Source organism: Akebia trifoliata, chromosome 14 (genome assembly GCF_017979445.1).
Source record: "Akebia trifoliata isolate Shusen 1 chromosome 14, ASM1797944v1, whole genome shotgun sequence".
In the NCBI taxonomy this organism is placed as follows: Eukaryota; Viridiplantae; Streptophyta; class Magnoliopsida; order Ranunculales; family Lardizabalaceae; genus Akebia; species Akebia trifoliata.
Window position 1 is genome coordinate 33,092,052 of NC_141388.1, and position 22,340 is coordinate 33,114,391.

The 22,340-nt window shown below is 33.8% G+C and overlaps 1 protein-coding gene across 1 annotated transcript; it reads right to left on the reverse strand.

The window, feature by feature from the left end:
• Positions 1 to 2,867: 2,867 nt before the first annotated feature.
• Positions 2,868 to 21,195, reverse strand: LOC147386845 (zinc finger CCCH domain-containing protein 14-like). Its single transcript, XM_086422086.1, has 3 exons — positions 20,884 to 21,195; positions 19,711 to 19,771; positions 2,868 to 3,846 (listed from the first exon to the last, which is right to left on the reverse strand). The coding sequence occupies exons 1-3, from the start codon at positions 20,960 to 20,962 to the stop codon at positions 3,075 to 3,077; spliced, it is 912 nt and encodes a 303-aa protein (XP_086278212.1). The 5' UTR covers positions 20,963 to 21,195; the 3' UTR covers positions 2,868 to 3,074.
• Positions 21,196 to 22,340: the final 1,145 nt, after the last annotated feature.

Sequence of the window (22,340 nt, forward strand, 5' to 3'; positions counted from 1 at the left end):
GTAGATTACTAGACATATTGTCTACTCTATTTTTTATGAAAGAGCTAAGTGAGAAAAAAACGCACGAGCAAAAATAATATAATCGTACAAAACACAAGGATTTACATGATTCAACAATGTGTAGTAGGTCCACGGAACAGAATAAGAACAATCACTATTTTTTCTATTAAGTTTTGTAGTCTAAAAAATCTCTATTTATATAACTGGGAGTTACCAAAACAAATAAAACTCCCCAAAACAGAAACCCACAAATAGTAGAAAATTCTTTAAGAAAATATTATATGATTGCCTTTTTCATACTTTTTAAAAAATTTTGAAATGAAGACTCCGCCTCCCAACTCTTGGGAAGGGGCGTTACCCCCTTCACCCCTACCCGTTGATCAGGTAACTCTGCGCAGTGCAATGAAATACAAGACATTTACACAACACTAAGTCCAAGAAAGATTCTCCAAAGTAAATTATCAAACTTTTGAAGTCTCCTTGAAATTGATGAATGATTGCACGACTTGCAACAAGCCAAAAATAATGATAAGTACTATTTGGAAAAATAATGGAAACTAAGTAGGCGTTTGGATAGGACTCATTGGCTACTTCTGACTCTTGCGGGGAGTTAGAAGTCGTTTGGATGCGTTTTGATGAACAACTCCTTCGAAGAGTTACTCCGCGCAAGAGCAAGAAATTACTCTTTGTGAAGAAGTCGAGAAAACCTATTTCTCAAAACTCATCTTGCGGGGAGTCAAAATCTAACGGTTCATTTTACCAAAATACCCTTAGCTTTATTAATTTTCTATGAAAATATTCCTAATTCATTTGTCCTTAAATCAAATGAAAGAAACATTTATTAATATTAAAAAAAAAAATTTAATTTTGAGTATAATGGATTTAAACACATTATATTAATATTTAATATTTAAAATATTATATTATATTATATTAGTATTTATTATATTATATTATATTAATATTTATAGTTAAACACATTATATTAATATTTAATATTTAAAATATTATATTATATTATATTAATATTTATAGTTAAAATGTCAAAAACAATATAGTTTGAAGGCATATTATGACACTAAAAGACAGTCTGTCAATTTTTTTTAAAATTTTGAGTATAATGGATTTAAACACATTATATTAATATTTAATATTTAAAATATTATATTAGTATTTATTATATTATATTATATTAATATTTATAGTTAAACACATTATATTAATATTTAATATTTAAAATATTATATTAATATTTATTATATTATATTATATTAATATTTATAGTTAAAATGCCAAAAACAATATAGTTTGAAGGCATATTATGACATTAAAAGACAGTCTGTCAATTTTATTTTTTTAAATTTTGAGTATAATGGATTTAAACACATTATATTAATATTTAATATTTAAAATATTATATTATATTATATTAATATTTATAGTTAAAATGTCAAAAACAGTATAGTTTGAAGGCATATTATGATACTAAAAGACAGTCTGTCAATTTTTTTTAAATATTATGTCATACCATGTCAAAAACAGTTTGTCAAATTTTTTTTAAAATTTTGAGTATAATGGATTTAAACATATTATATTAATATTTAATATTTAAAATATTATATTATATTATATTAATATTTATTATATTATATTATATTAATATTTATAGTAAAAATGTCAAAAACAGTATAGTTTGAAGGCATATTATGACACTAAAAGATAAAAAACAGTAATTGGTATAATATAAGGGTATTCTGGTCATTTTTCTAGAAGTCATGAGAAGTCAGTATGGTTCCCAAACAGACTTCCAGCACAAAAGTACTCCTGCTAGTACTTCACAGAGTTGATTGCCAAACGCCCTTTCTACACAGAATTACTTTTCCAGCTCCTCCATAGAGTACTTCAGCTCCTGTTCTTTGGAAGAGTAGTTCTGCTCCTGGTATCCAAACAGGCCCTAATTATCTAACCTAATACAACCAAATATCATGAAAAAAATTCCAAGAAATATCAAACAAAAATAAATTTCAAGAAATCATTTTGTTGGAAGTTAATGTCTTCAAAAAATAATGTTCTAATCAAAGCATCCAAATAAAAATATGATCAAAATAATAAATTTGTCTTCCTACAAAAATCGAAAGAAAGTGATTTTTCATTAAAACCCCTTTTCAATAATTTTTTTTCCATTAATATAAAAGGTTGAGAGAGCATACTTCGCCCTAGGTCGCAAGATGGGTCATGATTGGCCCGAAATATGATCCAACCAAACACTTGTAACAAATTCCCTTATGGGCGCCACTGGAAATGAGTTGGTTTTAAAGTATCCAACGGTCCTAGATCTAGGATGGATATGGGCATATCCCACCATTGATCCGAAAAACCATTTGATTTCATGCGAGTTGAAAGATTACAGGATTACAGGACTTAGTTTTTTCTTTTTAAGAAAATAAGAAATTGGGGGAAAATGATCATTGAAAAATAAATATCACCATTTCATAACACTTAAGAGGAAAATGTCAAATAGATATGAGTTACAGTTTTGGGGTTGAGGCGAAAAATAAATTTGGGCAGAAAATTGAATTCCAAGTAAAATGTGCAATCTCTGACACCTGAAAATCACAATTACTGGGGGAAATCATTTTGCAAACACGAGCATACCGACCCCAAGGTTCTATAATCCAAACCCATATCTTAGATGCATTTGGATAATTATTTTAGGTATTAAGATACCATTTAAATCTGTGCTGTTATTACAACAAACAAAATTTTTTTTTCCCACACAAATCATAAGAATGGTCAGTCAAGGAGCCTAACAATATGCTGTCACTAGATCACCTTTCTGGTCCATTCATCTCACCCATACTCCAAAGTTCCAACTAAGAAATTTCATAAAATAGTTGAAAAGGAAACAAAACCTAGAGAGCCTTCATACACTGTAATCTTGTTTCTTGGCCTAAAGTTGCATTAGACAACCAAAACTCAAACAGTGGTCCTAAAAATACTACAAAAGCATAAATACAAGACGACAGCGATATGTCCTGAAAATGAAAACAAGGGAAGAAATACAGTACAAGGGCTCAAACACCTTGCTTACGCATCTCACTTGCACCATGTGCAAAGTGACATCTTTCTCCGAATGTGCACGAACCCTTGGCGAAGTTCCCACATAGCTTTGTTTTAAAGTTATTGGCTGGAGCAACCGCCGAGGGTACTGCTCCAGTAGGGTTGTTCTTCATAGCGCCAGCAGTTGAACCAATGTTCACAATTAGCTCACGAACCATTGCACTGGCTTGCTTGATCTGATCAAAGGTCCCTTCAAGCTCAATATTCCTCAAGTTGGCATCCGATTCATGCTCTTTTATGGAAAGCTTGGCACCTGTGAGTCGACATATCTGCTTCGAGTTCACACCGCCCTTCCCGATAATTGCTCCAGCAAGGGAGGCATCTACACTGATCTTAGCGGTAGCCGAAGCACCAAAACTAGCCGCGGCAGCAACTCCGGGTGGTGGTGGTTCGAGCCGGCCGGCTAATCTTCCTCCTGTATGACCCATAGCTCGAGGGTCTTCATGAGATGGAACGAAAGGCGTGCCAAGTTCTCTCTCACCATGGGCAAAATGACACTTGTCCCTAAATTTGCACCCTTCCGGGGTGTTAAATTTTTTGCAAATTCGGGTCTTAGTAATTGTCGGAGACAAGCCATTGGACATCGGTGGTGGACCGATTGGATTTCGAGAGGAAGGGGGAAGAGGTAGGTTGCCACCCAAGTTGGTCATCTGAGCAACCGTGTTTATTCCACCCGGAACATAGTGCAGGAAGTGACAGCCCTCACCAAATGGACACCCAGCAGTGCTGCACAGCAAACCATCATACAAGAATAAGAGCCCAAAAATTACAACAAAAAAAAAAAATGAAAAATGGGCACAATCAGAACAGGGGGAAGAAGGGGGAATGAGACTAGAGATAAACTAGGCCGCCAATATAATAGGATCACAACATGAAAAAATGTCTAATAATACAAGTACAGAAATATTGAATGAAGCAATTTAATAATCTAGAAAATTCCATTAATATATATTGTTAATAAGATACAAGCTGCCAGTATTCCTTACAGATTTTCCTCAGTAGGAGGGCATTGCCACAATGGCAACCCTTGACCTGAACCCACCTGTTGACCGGTTGGGTACTTATTGGGTCACAAATGGCAGGTTGAAGTTGGCCCAACCCAAACCGACCAGGTGGAATGATGAACCCAACAAACTTGGGGGTGGTTGGGAATCCCAAGAAATGAAAAGATTTTCATTTAATAAAATAACACAAAAGTGTTGGTGTACAAATAGAAGTTTTACTTTTAATCATGTAATGTAAATGACAGTTTCATAAAATCACATTTTAAGAGACACAGACAGTTCTTGGTATTCTGTACTGTGAAATGAAAATGAAATATTCAAAATATCCACAACAAATATATTAAACAATGGAATAAAATAAGATAAAACATTTGCATCTTCAGCTGCCTCAGTATATTTTTCTGTTAATAATAATAATCAACACTGCTTACTCACAAGATTTATACAAAAAGATTTTATACGTTATTTTCTTAATGCTTTCGTTAATTTCAAATTTTCACCACTCACTACCATTGGTGTCATTCATGATTCATGACTGAGATGAGATGGAATACAAAATTTTAGAACCATAATATATTCAAACAATCATTCATGCACTCATACCTTGTATTATAAAAAACCTTCCTGGCTCCATCCTTTATGCATTATTTTATGATGCAACTAATTTTCCAGATCACTAAGCATGCACCACAAAGACCCTTCTTTGTTGAGGTTGACATCGATAGGATATAGGCACATCAAAGCCTTGAGATAAATTACTCATAAAAAAAAAATGAAATGGGATGTAATAAGTAAATGACATGATTTAGACCTCCACATTGTGATCAATATTAGATATATCCCCCATGTTTTCAAACTGATGACATGCTAGCTTGATCAAGATCTTCTTTTCTAAGAGAAATGTAAATGACTCATATAACCTCATCTTCATCCTCTAGCCAAAGTAATATGGAACGCAAATCAAGTCAACAGTCAAGGGATTTAAGAAAATTTGTAATTATTTAGGTTTTCACTTATTTGGGTCTAGATTTATCGTTTTATCATTCAAGATTATTTTAGATTAGTTATTTATTTACTTTTCTATTTTAGGACTTCAATTTTATATTTTTGGGACTTATTTTGATGTTTTATTGATTCATGGTCTTAGTATAATATTTAGGGGCTGTTTAGTAACTTTAGTTCGTTATATATTTAAGTTTATTAGGATTTGAAACTTAGGAGAGAGAAAGTTACGAAGTTAGGTTATTTATTTGGTATTTTAGTTTGATTAAGATTCTTGGTTTTATTTTCTTTATATATAGAACATATTAGGATTTTTTAAAAAACGAGGATCTTGAGAATAAATAATGAATTTCTTTCATAGAGTGAAGTGAATTCTCCACCATTCTTGGTGTGATTCCAAGGTTCTATCTTTCTATCACTTCTCTTTTTTCTTTTAATCTTTACTTTTATTTTTATTATTTTCTCTTTTTTCTTTAATTCTTGATTCTTGAAACCAACAAACCTCAACCTTTAATACTTCTCATATTTTCTTAACCCTTTAATCCATACCCTATAAACCTTAACCTTTAACCCTTTACATTCATCGTTCCCACTAAAACTATCGTAATTGCAAAAATATTATTTTACTTTTGGGTGTACCCTATCTTAACCCAAATTCTTAACCCAATCCCCAATCCAAAACTAGAATTCCCTAAACCCCGTTATTTTCTTTTCTCCCCTCACCATCCTGCATCACAAAGCCCACTGATTTTCTCCCAAAACCAGTCATCTTCAAGTTGTTAACTTATTGGTAATACTAATTTTAACCAATTCAATTCGTCTTGAATCCATCATAATCAATTCCTAGAAAATCCTTGATTTTTCTTCCCAAAAGTTCATCATTATTCTTCTCCAAAATCCTATCTAATTTTTGAGATTTGAAAGTTGAAAGAGATAGCCTCTTAAGATTGAAGATGAGTTCAATATAAAAATCCATCATCTTCAACCTGTCAGACTCGAGGGTAAACTATTTTTAACCTCTTCAACTCACCATCTCCAACGTCATGTAAAAACTCTTGTTTTTCTATAAAAAAATCCATTCTTCTACTTTACCAAAATTCCACCTCGTTTTTGAGGTTTGAAGGTTGAAAAGACAGAATCATAAGGTTGAAAACAAGTATAAAAAAAACAGATTGGAGATGACTGGTTTGGGAGGGAAACAAATAATCAAGGCATTTAAGACATTTACAGTAGTTTCAAAGGAGACCTAGGTCAAGGGGGTATGGCTTCAGTTTGAAAACAAGGGTATCTCTAATACTTATTGACCAAAATGTGGGGGAGGGGCATGTCATCAGTTGGAAAACACGGATGGGAAGGCCAGGTACAAGACGTGTAAAAAAGGTTATAAATTTGAATTTAAAAAAATCAAAAGGGTATTTTGTGAATTGTATTAAAAATGAGAGATGAAAGCTATTGGATAAGGTTCGTCAACGTGCCAAAAAAGTGTGGAGAGTCAAACTTTAAGCACACGTGGAAGGGGCTGCCATGGGAGAGTTTTTCTTCCAATCAAAATTTTGTTGTTCCTAGTCTTCATAATCCTTTCAAAGCTTCTTTGAGTTTGGCTCTAACTTCAGTAGGTTCAGTACTCTTCTGAGAAGGAGATTCTGTTTCTTCAATCCGTAAGGCCATTATAAGACCTTTTTTCAATCCTACAAGTGTTTGGATTTACAGCCAGAGGAGAGTTGTTTACTAGACAGAGGGAGAACAAAGGTAAGGCTGAAGTCGATTAGAGATGATTTGATGGTCGTCCTGATTGACTTCTATGAACACAAGATTTTGGATCACGAATCGAATTGCACCTTCGTAGCTTTAATTCCTAAAAAGGTGGGGGTGAAAGACCTTACATCAATCATTTTGGTGGGAGCTACCTACAAGATAATTTCACAGAGTGCGGAACCTACTAGGGTTCCCTTGGTTACTCAATTGCAATTTGCAGATGATACATTGATTTTTTGGGATGCGGATATAAATAAGGTTAGAGTTCTTGGGGTTTTTTGTGTTACTTTGAAGCCGTCTCAGTATTACCCGTGAACTTTTGCAAAGTAAGGTTTTTCAAGTTGGCCATGTGTTCGATATGAAGTTGTTAGCAACTACTTTGGGTTGTCTTGCAAGGACTCTTCCCTCTTCTTATTTGGGTTTACCTTTGGGAGCATCGTACAAGATCAAAAGCATTTGGAAGTCGCTAATTGAGAAGATTTCTAGACAATTGAGTTCTTGGCAAGCTAACTATCTTTCTAAAGGTGGGAGGCTAACTTTAATCAAGAGCGTGTTATTTAGCATTTCCATCTATTATCTTTCTTTGTTTTCGATTCCTATGTGTGGTATTGAACTTGGATAAGCTGTTTATAGATTTTCTGACATGATAAGGATGGGACAAGCAAAATTCATTTGGTCAATTGGAGGAATGTGTCCACTTTGAAGAGTTTGGGGGGTCTTAGGTTGAGGAGTTTGGGAAGATTGAGTGGAGCTTTGCTAGGAAAGTAGCTTTTGGAGGTTTGCTAGTAATCGTTAGCTTATGCATTGCACGTTGACAGAGGAGGTGTGGAACCGCTTTTTATCATTGTTCAGAGTTGTTTATTGTCTTCCGGGTTTGGAGAGGGAAATCTTTGGAGAATGGCTTCAATTGGTCATGAGCTTTTATATTTCAAAAAGGTTAACTTGAAGCTTAACCCCATTTGCAGTTGTGTGGAATATTTGGAAAGATAGAAACTCAAGAATCTTTGAAGGAAGGTTTCAATCAATCGAAGAGTTAATTTTTTCGACTCTAGGGTTGCTTTTTCATTGGTGTTAAATTTTCAAAGAGTTCAAAAGGGTGTTTCTTTGAGGACTTTTAGTTCAGTGGGATTTTTTGTAACATTATCGAGTCTCTTAACTCTTTGTTTTTTTGGGTTGGTTACTTGACCTTCCCTTTCATTTGTATATTTGTTTTTTTTACTTTATCTATCAAAAAAAAATAAATAAATAAATAAACAAACACAGGATCTCTAATATTGACCGAAACATGGGAGGAGCGTTTCTAAAGAACACTCTTATATATGTTTTCTCCACATTTCCTCACTTTTTGAGGTTCATGGGGAAAATAGACCGCCATGGATTTCAAGACAAAAACAACAAGTAGCAATTGAAATCAACAAATAGAAACCACCTTGATATATGTATTTTAAAGATTTTTGAAAGAAATATGACATAACAAATGAGCAAATGCATCTTCTCTACTGCTTTTAGTTATTTACTAGAATTTATGGTAAGAAAAACAAAAAATTGAATAAATTCCACAATTTCTTTCTATTCATCCAAAAAAATCACAATTCAGACCATAGATTAATTCGGCGATAGAAATTTTAGATTTATTTATCTAAATGATTTCATCTTTAATAAGTACTCGTAAATTTTGTTTCTCTGATTCTTGATCCTATAAATGTGTTAGGATGCACAATTGAAAATTTATTATGTTTAATGATGTTTTGGCTGAAAGGTATTGGTATTTCAAAATGTCGGAATAGAACATTGAAGTTTCTTCAAAAATTTTGAATGCATCAAAATGTTTCTCAAAACATATTGGTTTTATCCATCATGTTGGGCTTACAAAATCACAAGCCTTTTGACTGGAAATCAAACATTGTTTTGGATGATCGGAGCCTCATGGCACTCAAAGTAACTAAATTAGAGTGAAAATGTCATGAAGAAAGACAAGGAGTGAAAGATTGTCAAATTGAAGAAAAAATTTGATATTTTACTTATAATAAAATCGCTATATGACGATTGCACAATCATTATATATAACGATTGTGTATATATAGCGACTTCACAATCGTTATATAGCGATTGCAAAGTAGTTATATTTCAATTATCTACCATTTTCACAATTTTAAACCCCCTCTATTTTGGGTTATTTGTAAAGGCCTCCCTCTATAAATAGAATAGGCATATTTCAATTGAAAAGAGAAAAGAAAAGAAAATTTAGAAATATAATTTTTTGTAATTTTGCTTGGAAGTCTTCCATTCGAAAGAATTTTGGATTGTTGTGGCCAGATTGAATAAATAAATTTTGTTTCGTGTCAAGGCTATTTCAATCACCATATGATAAGAACTCGTATCATGAAATAATTATTCATAAGACAAAACCCAACAACAAAAAGCGACTGAGCTACATGTCTTAAACAGGATATGATATAGCAGAGAAGAGTAAAAGTACCATTTTCTAACGTTAAGAGTACAAGATACGATAAAAATCGAAAAGCCTAAGTTTAGTTATTAAGCACATCCAATTCTGAGAAAGGGAAGTGGATTAACGTTAAAGCATCAAGGAAAGTTAACGATGCCACCCGGATCCGTTTAAATTTGATCCAGACTAAGGTAAAAGGTGAGGATTATAAACATACACCAGGGCATCCTAATGAAGGTTAAGTCAACTGGAATTCGAACTCGGTCCATCGAAAAACTTAAGAGCTTGAAGAATATCTTTAAGTCTAAAGATCTATCAGGCCAGTCAGAGGATAACTCGAACCAAGAATCTGTTCCTTAATAAGACGAAAAATTAAATGTGATATGAACTCTTCCGCACAGAAATCCTGTTAGTTAATGCAAGATTTAAGAGTGCTTATCACATTGGGAATGATTAGGACATTTTCTGACTCACCTACTCTCAAACAATGAAATCCTACCCTCTGTTGTAATGGGACTGAGACACTGCAAATCAAACTCGATGGGATTATTAATGGAGATATTGACACACGCCTAAAAAACTAGCCAATCTCCATCCAATTTGGGTAAACCATATGGTTAGCCTATAAAATAACAAGAAAGAGAAGAAATGGGGGGCTGAAGAAAATTAAAAGAAAAAAAAAATAGAGGAACTTTATGAATTCTACTACTCACCTTCATCTCCATTCTTTAAATTTTCTATCATTCTTTATTGTATTTTGTGGACAAGTATTTAGGCATTTCCACTCCTTGAGTTATACCTTAATCCAGGTGATGCTTATGATCTTGATCGATATCCTATTCATTGAATCCTTCTTGATCCAAGTAGTTGAAGACAACAGGAATAAGAATTGAGGCCCTGGTGTGATGCCTGCCAATGATTCTTCAATGATTTTGTTAGTAATAAAATACAAGGAAAGACAAAATCTTAAGAATGGAAAAGAAGATGAACAATAGAATTGTAGAGAGTTTCTCTATTTCCTTTTTTATCTTTTTTTCTCTTGATTTTCTTCAGTCATTTTTTCTTCTCTTTCTTGATACTTTATATACCAACCTCTCTAAACAAGTGTCACCACACGACTTACCCAAATTGGATGGAAATTGACTAACTTCTTGGGAATTGTGTCAATATCTACATTAATGCTCTCATCAAGTTTAATTTGCAGTGTCTTAACCCCATTAATGCAGAGTGGGTAAGATTTCACTGCTTGGGAGTAGGTGAGTCAGAGGATGTCCCAATAACCCACACTGTGATAAGTGCTCTTAGATCTTGCATAAAATGATAGGATTTCTATGCGGAAGAGCCCATATCGCATTTAATTTTTCGTCTTATTAGGGAATAGATTCTTAACCCGAGTTACCCTTTGATTGACCTGATAGATCTTTAAACTAAAAGTGATTCTCCAAGCTCGTATGTGTTTCGATGGGCCGAGCAGGAGCCCTAGTTGACTTCTTAACCTTTACTAGGATACCTTTGTATACGTTTATAATCCTCAACTTTCACTTCAGTCTAGATCAAATTTAAACAAATCTGGATGACATCATTAACTTTCTTCGATGTGTCAACATGAATCCATTTCACTTTATCAGAATTAATGATGTTTAACTACTGAACTTAGACTTTCCGATTTATATCATATCTTGTACTCTTGACGTCAAAAAATGATACCTTTGCTCTTCCCTGTTATATCATATTTTGTCTAAGATACGTGGTTCAGTCGATTTTTGCTGTTAGATTTTATCCAAAGAATGATTATTTCATGACATGTGCTCCTATCGTATGATGTGACAGAAATAGCCTCCACAATTGCCCCCTTTTTGGCATCTTAGTGTGTGCCGAGGTGGCAAAAAATATCTCGACTTCTAATCCTTTCGTTATTTGCAAATACCTGACTAGTGCTGAGCCCAAACCTGAATTCTATCAATTGGGGTTCAAAACGCCCTTTGGGTAATGATTCACTTCTTTCTAGGCAACAATATTGTGGGTGTAATAGGGCAAGCTGAATCTTATTTTCTGAAAAGACATGATATACGATGCATTTAATGCGTCTTTTGAATTTTCAAGGCGTTAATGATGATGGATTTGAACGAGAGAGTCCTTATAAATCTCCCATTTACTTTTTCTCTGGTTTTAGTCATTTCTGAGCCAAGGTTTTGTTGCTCCGAAGGATGGCAAACTCTAGCAGTCGTAGTAGATTGATTTTCGGACTACCCTTTTTCAAATTTACTGTTTGTCTTCTCCCCTTCTATTTTGATCCTTATTTTCTTGTGTACTTTTGTTTGCATGAACCCCCCTATTAAGCGCTCACACTTACCTTTTGTGTTGGGCTTTTTGTGTACCTTTTTTTTTTTTGCTTTCACGCTATTCTGCTGCATCTTTCTTTCCGTTTTCACTTTGTGTAGTCCTTTAATGACGAAACGTTATTACCCTGACTTGGTCAAAGTTAGGAACAAATTTGATATTCCTCCTGTTGTTCCAATGAGGTGGACTGAGGATACAGTAGAACCTACGTCGATCTTACCTTATGCAATCGGTTGTTTTCTAGGTCAAATTTACGTTGGTCTTCGACCTTTCCAATCTCCTTAGGGATCTTCTTCAACATCTCAACCTTACACTTTTTCAAATGAATGCTAATTTTTTTAAATTATCCAATTGTATAGAAGAATTGAATAGTAGGTACAACTATAGCATAGACTCAGACATAATCATACACATACATTTCCTCAAAGATATGCTTTGATCCATGATTTCAAGATATGCTGATAAGATGTGGTATAAATACCCGGTGATCATCTCGGGTGAATGGGGGTTCGGTCCAAAAGCACCAATAGAGGGTTCCAAGTACCAATGTCTCGAGGAAAAAATCTCTCCCAGGTAACTTGCAGGGCTTTTTTCCACCTTCCACTAATTATTCTGCCTCAGATGATTAGAGCTCAATATTTGAACTTTCACTAACATAAATGTAGGGCAACATTTGAATGTGGCAGTCTTCCAAAATGGAAGGAGTTAATGGATTGAGTTCTTAGACTATACAAGGGTCTTAAGATCGTACAAGGAGCTGTTGCAACTTCCTACTCCTCTTAGGCCTAAACCGGTGAAACATACTATTGAAAGGTTTAGATCGTTCCGTCTCAGTGTCTTCATCGCCATCCCTTCACCTTTTTTTGTTTTCGTTGTTCCTTCTCACTTTGTTGGAGTTCCTCTTATCGAGCCTATGATCACAGAGATTTTCAATGATAGTACTATTGAAGGATTTAACAACGCTCATTTCAATAAGTCTTCCTCAAGTTCAATTGAGGGGTCAAGACATAGATGACGACTCTTTCAAACTTCCTCCACTTTCTCAGACTCGACATCATCCTAAGACTTTCTTCCTTGGTCGGTAAGAGGAAATCTACTGATGTTCCCCTTTCACAAAGAAAAAGATGTTTAACAAAGTTATCATCCAAAGACCATGCTCCCCCTTGATCTAAGAATAAGGGGAAAGCTTCTTCTTCTTCCTTGATTCCTACCGAGGTAACTTGATCTCAATCGGCTTCCTTTTTACTTATTCCCCAGAGAGTTGGTCCTTGGAGGCCTCGGGTAGATACATCGAACAGCCCTATAAAGATTAATAAAAGTATTCTCTCGTCTGCTTCCCTTGCCAAGAATGTGACCGAATCAATGATTTTGTTGAATTGGTACAATTTGACCGTCTCTCTAAAGATCTGATTGGTGTAAGTAAACATAGCTTTTTCTTCCATCTCCTTTACTTAGCTTGTTTTTATTCACTTAACTTTCAACTCTTTTGCATCCTCTTTCCTCTTTTCCAAGTACTCTTTAAATCAACGGAAATGTCTTATCAGGCATAGGCAAAGCATGACCAAGCTTTTAGGGTGACCTTGGACTTTAGCTCGGACTAGGTTCGAAAGGGATAACTTGAATAAGAATTTGACCGGGGCCCAAGCAAAGATTGCCGAACTGGAAGGAAAGTTGGCAAAAATGAAAATTGATCTTGATAATGCTAAAGAAAACTCTCATAACGAGAAGCAAGCTCTGTTTGATAGGTTGGTTACTCAGAATCGACAACTTGTGGAATCTCTTGTGGATATTGAAGCTTGTTGAAAAAAAAGTACAGGATCGTGGACCCAGTGACAACCGTTGTTCCTGAAACGGTTCAATCGGAGGAGATAGGGGCGAAGGAGAGAACGATGACAAGATGGTGGTTTTAAACAGAGAGGTCAGTGTGTCCATGAAGGACGGGGTTGTTGAACAAGGGGGAGTTGCAGGGGGTGGCGGAGGATTCCGAAGATCGATTAAAGGTATCAAGAAAAGATGCCAATGTTGATCCTACTCAAATCGGTGAAGCGGTCATCCACGACGATATTGACAGATTCCCATATTCCTCTTCTTTTTCTAATTTTTGGTGATATACTACACCTCAGGGGTCTTAAACACTTTATGTTACGTACTGTGATGGTACTGTTTGAACATTTATGACAATCTGACCGTGATGGTCACTAAACAATGGTATACTAACCTTGGGGATGGCCAGGTTGGTGAACCTTTTTAATTTTCTTTCTGTTAATTGGTCATGTCTCTGGTTACAAGTAGCCCTTATATTTTGATTTTACATGCCATCCTCTACTCTCCTTCCGTGTTTTTTAGCTTTGCTCATCTATTTTGATGCCCTATTCATTTTTTTGTTTGTGTTTTCAAGAAACTCGTTCAGCTCGAAGACGAGGGATTCAAAGTTCATGTCTCGTCATATTTTAACTTTTGTAACCTCGTGGTATGCCCCGTATAAATGTAACAATTCTTTGAAAAAAAATAAAAAATGAAATTTGTTTCTTTCGTTGGTTATATTTCCACTCATCTTATGTTCCTTGTCTTAATACGTAAAATACACTAACATTTGCAAAAACAAAGCTTATTCTTTTAAGTAACTTGTTCATTCGTGTTTTAACAGGAATAAGAGCCAAGATTTTGGTTTCAGACCTTTTTCCTTTAAAATGTTTTTTGTGTGGAAACTTCTTTTCTTTTGACTAATCATCTTGCTTGACCCAACTTCCTCAAAGTAGCAATTGCACGATAGATACCTCGGCGTGTTACTTTATTTGAATGCCGATAGCGACCTCGGTCTTACTTTCCCACGAGTGCATAAAGTGACCTCGGTCTAACTTTCTTCTGTTCTTATTATCTTGAATATGAGATTACACATACTTACTATCCTTACATATACTCACATTTCCTTCTACTTTATTACATTATGAATGATTTTGCTATTGAGAACATTTCCTAAGTTGTATATCATTCCAAGGTTTGGAAACCACATCCCCTTCAGAGGTTTTAAGGTAATAAGTTGATGCCTTTCTATGTCTTTCTACTATATAGGGTCCCTCCCAATTTGCACTGAGCTTGCCACTATTTAGTCCTTTCGTTCATCTATAAAAAAGGAAGGTACAAAATAAAAAAATACAAGAAGATCAGATTTTAGGAGGAAATTTGGTGTGGAGATGCTCATCTGAAAGTTCAACTCCCCTCGCTTTTTGCCATTTCTTGTAGGAAGGAAATGCTTAAAGAGTCTTTTATCAAAAGGGCACTCAGGGACAACTTTTGGGACTTAGGCTTCCGTCAAAGTTTTAATGATTGGGAAGTTGGTGAGGTTGCAAGGCTTTTGGAATGCATTGAGGGGATTCCTCGATAATCGGATAGTGATTATATGTTGGTTTGGTAAAGAAATAAAGATGGCAGATTATCAGTTTGTTCCTTCTCAGGCATGGTCCCTCCTCCTTCCCAACTGTGGTGATTTGGGCTTTAGAAAGTGCCATCCCAAGTTTTGTTCTTTGTTTAGGCCATGATGTGGTATTAGATCTTGACTATCAACTAAGTGATTAAACGAGGATTGTGTTTATTTGTGGTATTTTCCACCTTTATAATTTGGTAGGGATATGGAAGAGAACAAAATCGTCGTACTCTTGAAGGATCTACTTGTTCGACTCAGAAGATTCTTTTTTCTGTCCTAGGGTTTTTTTTTTTTTGTGTGCATGCGTAAAGCTTTTAAGGAATTTAGGGGTATCTTCTATGAAGATTTTGTGGGGTGGTGGGATCAAGGTATTTGTTGGGTATTGCAAAGTTCTGTTTTTTAGTGTTTTAGTTGGTTCTCTTGTGCACCTTACTTTATACATTAATAAGATCGTTATACTTGAAAAAAAAAAAAAAAAAAGTAGATTTGGTGAAAGCATATAGTCATGCTTTTAGAGGTTTTTTTTTTTTTTTTTTGTCGATAAAAAGAAGTTTTCTAGGTTCTATAAGGAACATCAGGTTTTAAATTAACATGGAGAATCAAGATCCAAAATTGGGTCTATAGTCACAATTTTGACGTTGGTCAATGGGTCTCCAATTTGTTTCTTCAAGAGCTCCAGTGGTTTGCAATAAGAAGCCTCCCCTCCATGTCGGTTTGTGTCATAATGGTAGAAGCACTCAGCAGAATGACATCAAGAATAAGTCAAGATTAGTGCCATGAGGGTTCTAAGATAAGGAATAACAACATTAACATATTGCACTTACAATTTGCAGAAGATACCCTTGCGTTTATAAGGGCGATTCATGAGCAACTAAAGTTCCTAATAGGCCCCCTTTGTTGTTTTCAAGCAATTTCACATTTCCATATAAATTTGGGAAAAAGTAGGTGCTTGATTTTGGAGATTGTGAAAATATCTCAAGTCTTGCAAATTTTCTAGGGTACACTGTGGAAACCTTTCTCTCATCTAACATTAGGCTCCATTACAACGCTAAGAACCTCTTGAAAACAATTTGGAATCCCATTATAAAGAGGTCCATGAGTAAATTGGCTCTTTGGAAGACTAATTGCAACTCCAAATGAGGCAGACTTATTCTGATAAATAGCGCCTACATTAGATTCCTATGTATTACATGTATACGTATATATATGGGGAGCGTTCATCTGACAATCATAGGATGACAAAACGATACCAAAACTTTTGTCTAATGCGTGTTAGAAATTTCTAATTGAGCTGAGTTTTTGTGAGGATGATCTCTATGGTGAGGAGATCATCCTCACCAAAAATCAGCCCAATCTGGAACTTCTAACCCCATTAAAATTATTTTAGAATTGTGAACCGTTGATTTTTTATTGAAAATTTGTAAACCACTTTTGATGGACATAGAAGTTTCGGATTAGGCTGATTTTTGGTGAGGATTATCTCCTCACCATAGAGATCATCCTCACAAAAAATACCCAATCCGAAACTTTTAAGCCATATAGGACAAATTTTGTTAGCCAACATTGCCATCTTAAGATTGTAAGCTGAATACTCCCCTACAAATAATTTTTAAAAAGCATTGCTCACAAATTGGAGAAGCTCATAAATGACTTTCTTGGGAATGCTAAAGACAACACTTTTTAAAATATTGATGCAAAATGTTGAGGGAAGAAGAGGAAATTTTATTTAGGATTTTGGGTAAGGATTAAAATTTGATATTGGGTTTACAATTTGGGTCAGAATAAAGTAAACCCAAAAGGTAAAATGAAAAATTTATCATAATTAACGTAGGATAGAGAAAATGATTAAAAAGTTACGGTTATAGGGTAAGGAAAGGATTAAAGGTTAAAGTTCATAGGGTAATGATTAAAGGTTAAGAGAATTGAGAAAGATTTAAGAGTTGAGGTTTGTAGGTTTCAAGAATAAAGAATCAAGAACAACATGGATTAAAAGAAAATCAAGAAGAGAGGATTCTTGATGGATTCAAGATTTCAAGAAACTCAAGAAACAATAAATAAAAACGGAAAGATGAGAAGATGTAGAAAAAATAGTACATTCGAATCACACCAAGGGTCTCTTCAAATCACAAAAAGAGTGGTAGAGAATTCACTTCACTCCATGACAGACCTAAGTCTTCATTCATCAAAATTCTTCTTTTAAAAAAAACCTTAACACAATCTATATATAAAGAAAATAAATCCAAGAATCCTAACATTAATATACCAAATAAATAACCTAATCTCGTAACTCTCTTTCCTAATTTTCAAACCTTAATAAACTTAAATAAAAGATAAACTAAAGTTACTAAACTACCCATAAATATTATCCTAAGATCAAGGGCCAATAAAACATAAAATTAAAGTCTGAAAACAAAAACCTAAATAAAACTAAAATTTACTCTTCAAGCTTTGACATCCCCACCACATATCTTGTTATATTGGAAAATCATCTAAGAATTAGGGACAAGGGCTTAGAAACATATACATAACTCTTCTAAGAATACATTGATCGAGGTTCAAGGAGGAATACAACATAAGAAAACTCATCGAGTCAAGATGTGGAACAAAAACTTTGTTGGCATAGTAATGGAATAATTCATACTTACGGTATAGTTTTGGAAAGTTATTCTAAAGGTTCATCATGAATTCTCCAATAGGGTTCATTTCTTAGTAAAGAATAGAAATAGGTAGATTTTGAGAATATAGATGGAGCACTCTGATAAAGGAACTCCCACTTCCTTGCACTTTCTCATCAAGAAAGAGGTTGCATGATTAAAAATTTCATGATTAGGAGTAAGGAAAATGTATCGAGTAAATTGGAATCTCGGTTTTAGGACAAATGTGAATGTGACTAAAAGCCCTTTTTTATCAATCCTCTCGATGAAAACAAGAAAGCTTTGTTTATGTGAGTTATTTTTACCATTCTTTGCACTTATCCAAAATTCCTCCCTAGGTTCATTTGTTGGGAGCTCAAGGATCCCCACAAAACATATCCCTTTTTAGTTTGGAGATCTATCTTAAATACAATCCTAACAATTGACCATCTCATATCTTGAATTGAACTGTAACAAGTTTATGTTACAAGCATAAAGTAGATGGTGAAACAACTAATTGTATATTCTTTTGTTTAGTTTTACATTTACTTTCCAGTTTGCATACCACTGCCTTTTTGCCAAGAGACCGCATGATGTGAAGACCGTTAAAATTTACAATGCTAAGGTAGAGGCAGCACCCCATGCCATCATTATTCACATCAAAGGAAGCCCAGTAAAACTATAATCTGGACTTCTTTTAGTCATCTGTCGTTGTGGTTGTAGACAATTATTGATCTTTGATCTTCACATGAAATCCAATTTTTTCCCACATCAGTGCTTCATTGAAAGCCTGCTAGTATTTATTTGCCAGGTTTCCCTCCCAGAAATCCTTTTAAGATTTGTCTCCTATCATGGTTGAGAACAAAAGCTTCCATGTTGATCACAAAGAAGGAATTATTCCATTTTATTGTTAAACCTTCACACCTTAGCTAAGTCTAAAGATTGAATAATTCTCTAGTCCATCCAATGGGCCAAAAATTTATATTATATGATTAATATAAAATCTATAATTTCTATTTTTATATCATTTACATTAATAATTACATATATATAGTACAAATTAATGCAACTAATTATAACAGAAAAAAAATGAAATGCATTTTCTAAACATGCATGCAACTAGTTAAGCAAGAAGAATAAAGAAAAAAATCCTTATGAATGCTTGAAATATCAAATAAATGAAGCTGAAAGAACTGGAAGACTTGAACTGGAAAAGATGGAAATTGAAGTCATCCTTCCTAGGGATAGTAAAACTGGGGTTTTCACAGGGTTGTCAGTATGGGCTTTAAGGGGGACAAAGTTAACCCTTCCCCCACCACTCCCCTTTCAAAAAAAAAAAATAATAATAAAAATAAAAACTGACCATCTTAATTTAAAAATAGCATGTTAAAGTATAAAAAAATAGTAGAGCTACAACATTTTATTTGATTTTGTAATATGAAGTTTCAAACTCACACAAGGGTCTATACTGACCAAGTTGGATAAGAGAATAACTTAATAATATTGTACAAAATAAACACCTTTGTCAATCAAATAGAAGCTGACAAATCAAAAATAAATGCAATGCAATGTTATTTGATCAATTTGTATGGGTAGATTATATGTACTGATTATTTGAACTAAATGCTACAGAATATAAACATTATATACAGAGAATCTTTGCCTCCCAATACAAGTGCCTTTGTACCATAGACAGCCAGGTAAGTGGTTATACCCAACTGCACTCTTGTAAATCAACCGTTATCACAGTTCAATAATCGTCATTAACTCACTGATCAAAAAGAAATATCTTTGTTAACTTGATTAGTGCAACAAAAGGTATAAACCTGTATCACAACTTTAGATGCCCAATTCATTAGTCTTGATATCTTTGATTGTGAAAATTGTAAAACAAATTATTATTATTATTAAAAGTTACAATCAGTGGCAGCAGGGAAAACTTTACATTTAGATATTTTATATTAGATGAGTTAAGATTAGAACCTGAAAAACTTGGTGCATGGCTTCGATTTGCTTCCTATACCAGATGGAAAGGACTCCATTTCTGTTGCAGAACATTAATTCTTTTTCTCAGTTAAAATTTCATTCAGTTATTTATCTGAGTACTTCAAGAACATTCAAGGGCTCATCTTTATTTAAAATCTCGTGAAACAAAATTGTTAACAATAACTAACTCCCCTTAGCACAATGTTTAACATGACTTCCTTTTCTTTCTTTTTTTTCTTTTTTCCTTTTACTTTTTTCAAATGGGTAAAAATTACACAAATGTTAAAATCTTTTCACAAAATTTCCCTGATTTAATCAAGCAATAACCCTAAAGTATTTCCTTTCATGAGGTAATGATAGTGAAAATACTATGCAACACACCACAGAACATCATAATGACAAAACCTTTGACATCTAATGAGACTTTCTTCTTTTCTTTTCTCTGCTATATTTACTCGAAGCATGCATGTCTGAAATTTCTTAGGCGCAGCTTGAAATATATATAGTTTGATAAAATACTAGTGTGGTTTGATGTATTATCCCCATTTTAGGATTACCAGTTTAGAGTTTAGGGGATGATTTGATAATGCACATATATAGAGCATGGTAACCAAGTTCAGATTCAGATAATTATTCGGCAGGGGTTCGATGATAATTTTGGGAAATTTTTGGGTCAACCTCTCTAGAAACTACATCCTGTTCTTGAGTTTTGAGTGCTGAAGAAAATATTATTTTGAAGGTGAAGGTAAAAACATAACTATATTTGACAATTAATTCGTGGTTTCAATGATATAATCCGCTGGTCCCCTGTTAGGAGAATTTTAGAATTTTTTGGAAAAATTCGGAGAATATTGTGATTATGAGTCAGAAAAGAACATAAGTGAACTCGACATAAAGCTCAAATACTGAAAAATTAAAAACAAAAACCTAATTAACAAAAGGAAGCAGAAATATCTTAATTTACAATCATAAACTAAACCGAGATTATGCTTCAATTATCAATATTTCAGCTTTAGAAACACAAGACATAAAGCTACGAAATCCTTGAGACTAAGAAAACAAACCCTAGAATCCAAACAGTAGCAAAAAATCATACAACAAGAAGAAAACAGAGCCCTAGAATGTGAAATTAAAGCATAAAAGATACAGAAAACAGGGAGAAAGACGAACCTGGTTTGTTTCGCTTGACTCCATTTCCATTTAAAGCAGCTTCAGGCCTCCCTCTCTTGCGACCTGGTCCGAAATTCATGGCGAAGAACAGATCCGACGACGAAATCAATCGATTGATCCAACAAAAAAAGAATACAAAGAAAAGGGAGAAAATCGAAACCCTAAAACAGTAAAACCCAAGAAATTAAGAGAGAAACTAGGGTTTGATAAGAGGGTACGAAACGAAAGGGCGCGGGTTCTCAAGTCTCGACTCGGGAGATTAAAAATAATGGAAAGAGACAAAGAGAGAGTGACACAGATCGACTCTGAGTCTCTCAGAGAATAAATAAAGGGATGTGTTACTACCACACCATTAATTATGACTTCACTCCAAGCATTCCGATTTTTTGTAGAAGTTTTGGAGAAATTCTATTGCAATCCAACTTTTACTTATCACAACCAAGTTATTTCAAATTATTTATCACCACTTCCTGACAAAAAAAAAATTAACATGGCATTTAAAATAGGAATTAACATTATGACATTGCCACCATCAACTATAACTTGTCATAAAGAACAAGTTTACCTCAATGAGGATCGTTTACTCTAAGATCTTGATTTTGATTTCTTTTAACGTTCTTTCCTAAAGTAGGAGGATAAGATTCTCACCATATCAATTTTTATTATTTTTAAAATCTAGATGGGAGTGTAATAAGTAAAAGTTGGGGTGCCAATAAAAATTCTCTTTATAGATAATCCCATGTGTTTTAAAATTCGAAGTTCAAATTGATGACATTATCTTTCTTTGGTCTTCCGTGAAATATTGACATAAAATTATGGAAATACCCTTATCTTCAATATTTGCAAAAAAGTCTTGATCTTTTCTTCAAAACACACACCATCTCAAGTTCTAAGATAAAAAAGAAAATTAGGCTTGTTTTTTTTTAGCCTAAGGATTCAAAGACAATCATAAGAGGTTTACTTTTCATTAAATGATGGTTGAGATAAAAGGAAAATAATTCAAATTTGCCATTGATGACCATATATTATCTGTTTAGAGACAAGTATAATTTGTTTTCAGAGATATATTTTTCTTACAAATCCTTGATATGATCTCAGCCACCTATTTGATGGAAAGTCTTGGGGGTGACTATTGTTTTCCAATAGGTTTGGTAATTTATTGTAAAGTTCAAAAAATTGAGTTTGGGAGGAAATCAAGGATTTTTTTCTTTGATATTGAAAATGAGGGTGTTTTAGTCATTTTCTCACATTAAAAAAGATAATTCAATTATGTTTCCAATTTTCTTTTCCTCCCTTAAAAGTTTTGAAAATGAGTTTTTTTTTAACAAGTTGTCTAGTTATAATAAACTAGAGTTACATCTTTGAACTTAAGGGGGTAAAAAAGGAAAGACAAAATTGGGAGTCTTGTCTAAAAATAAGGGGACATTGGAGGGATATTATTGAAAAAGAGAGACGAG

Excerpts from the sequence above, each read along its gene's own strand:
- LOC147386845 (XM_086422086.1), bottom strand. The coding sequence starts at position 20,962 with ATGAATTTCGGACCAGGTCGCAAGAGAGGGAGGCCTGAAGCTGCTTTA. Across the intron at positions 19,772-20,883 it reads AGTCAAGCGAAACAAACCAG|AAATGGAGTCCTTTCCATCT; the intron begins GTTCGTCTTTCT and ends GTTCTGCAACAG. Across the intron at positions 3,847-19,710 it reads CCATGCACCAAGTTTTTCAG|CACTGCTGGGTGTCCATTTG; the intron begins GTTCTAATCTTA and ends TTTGCTGTGCAG.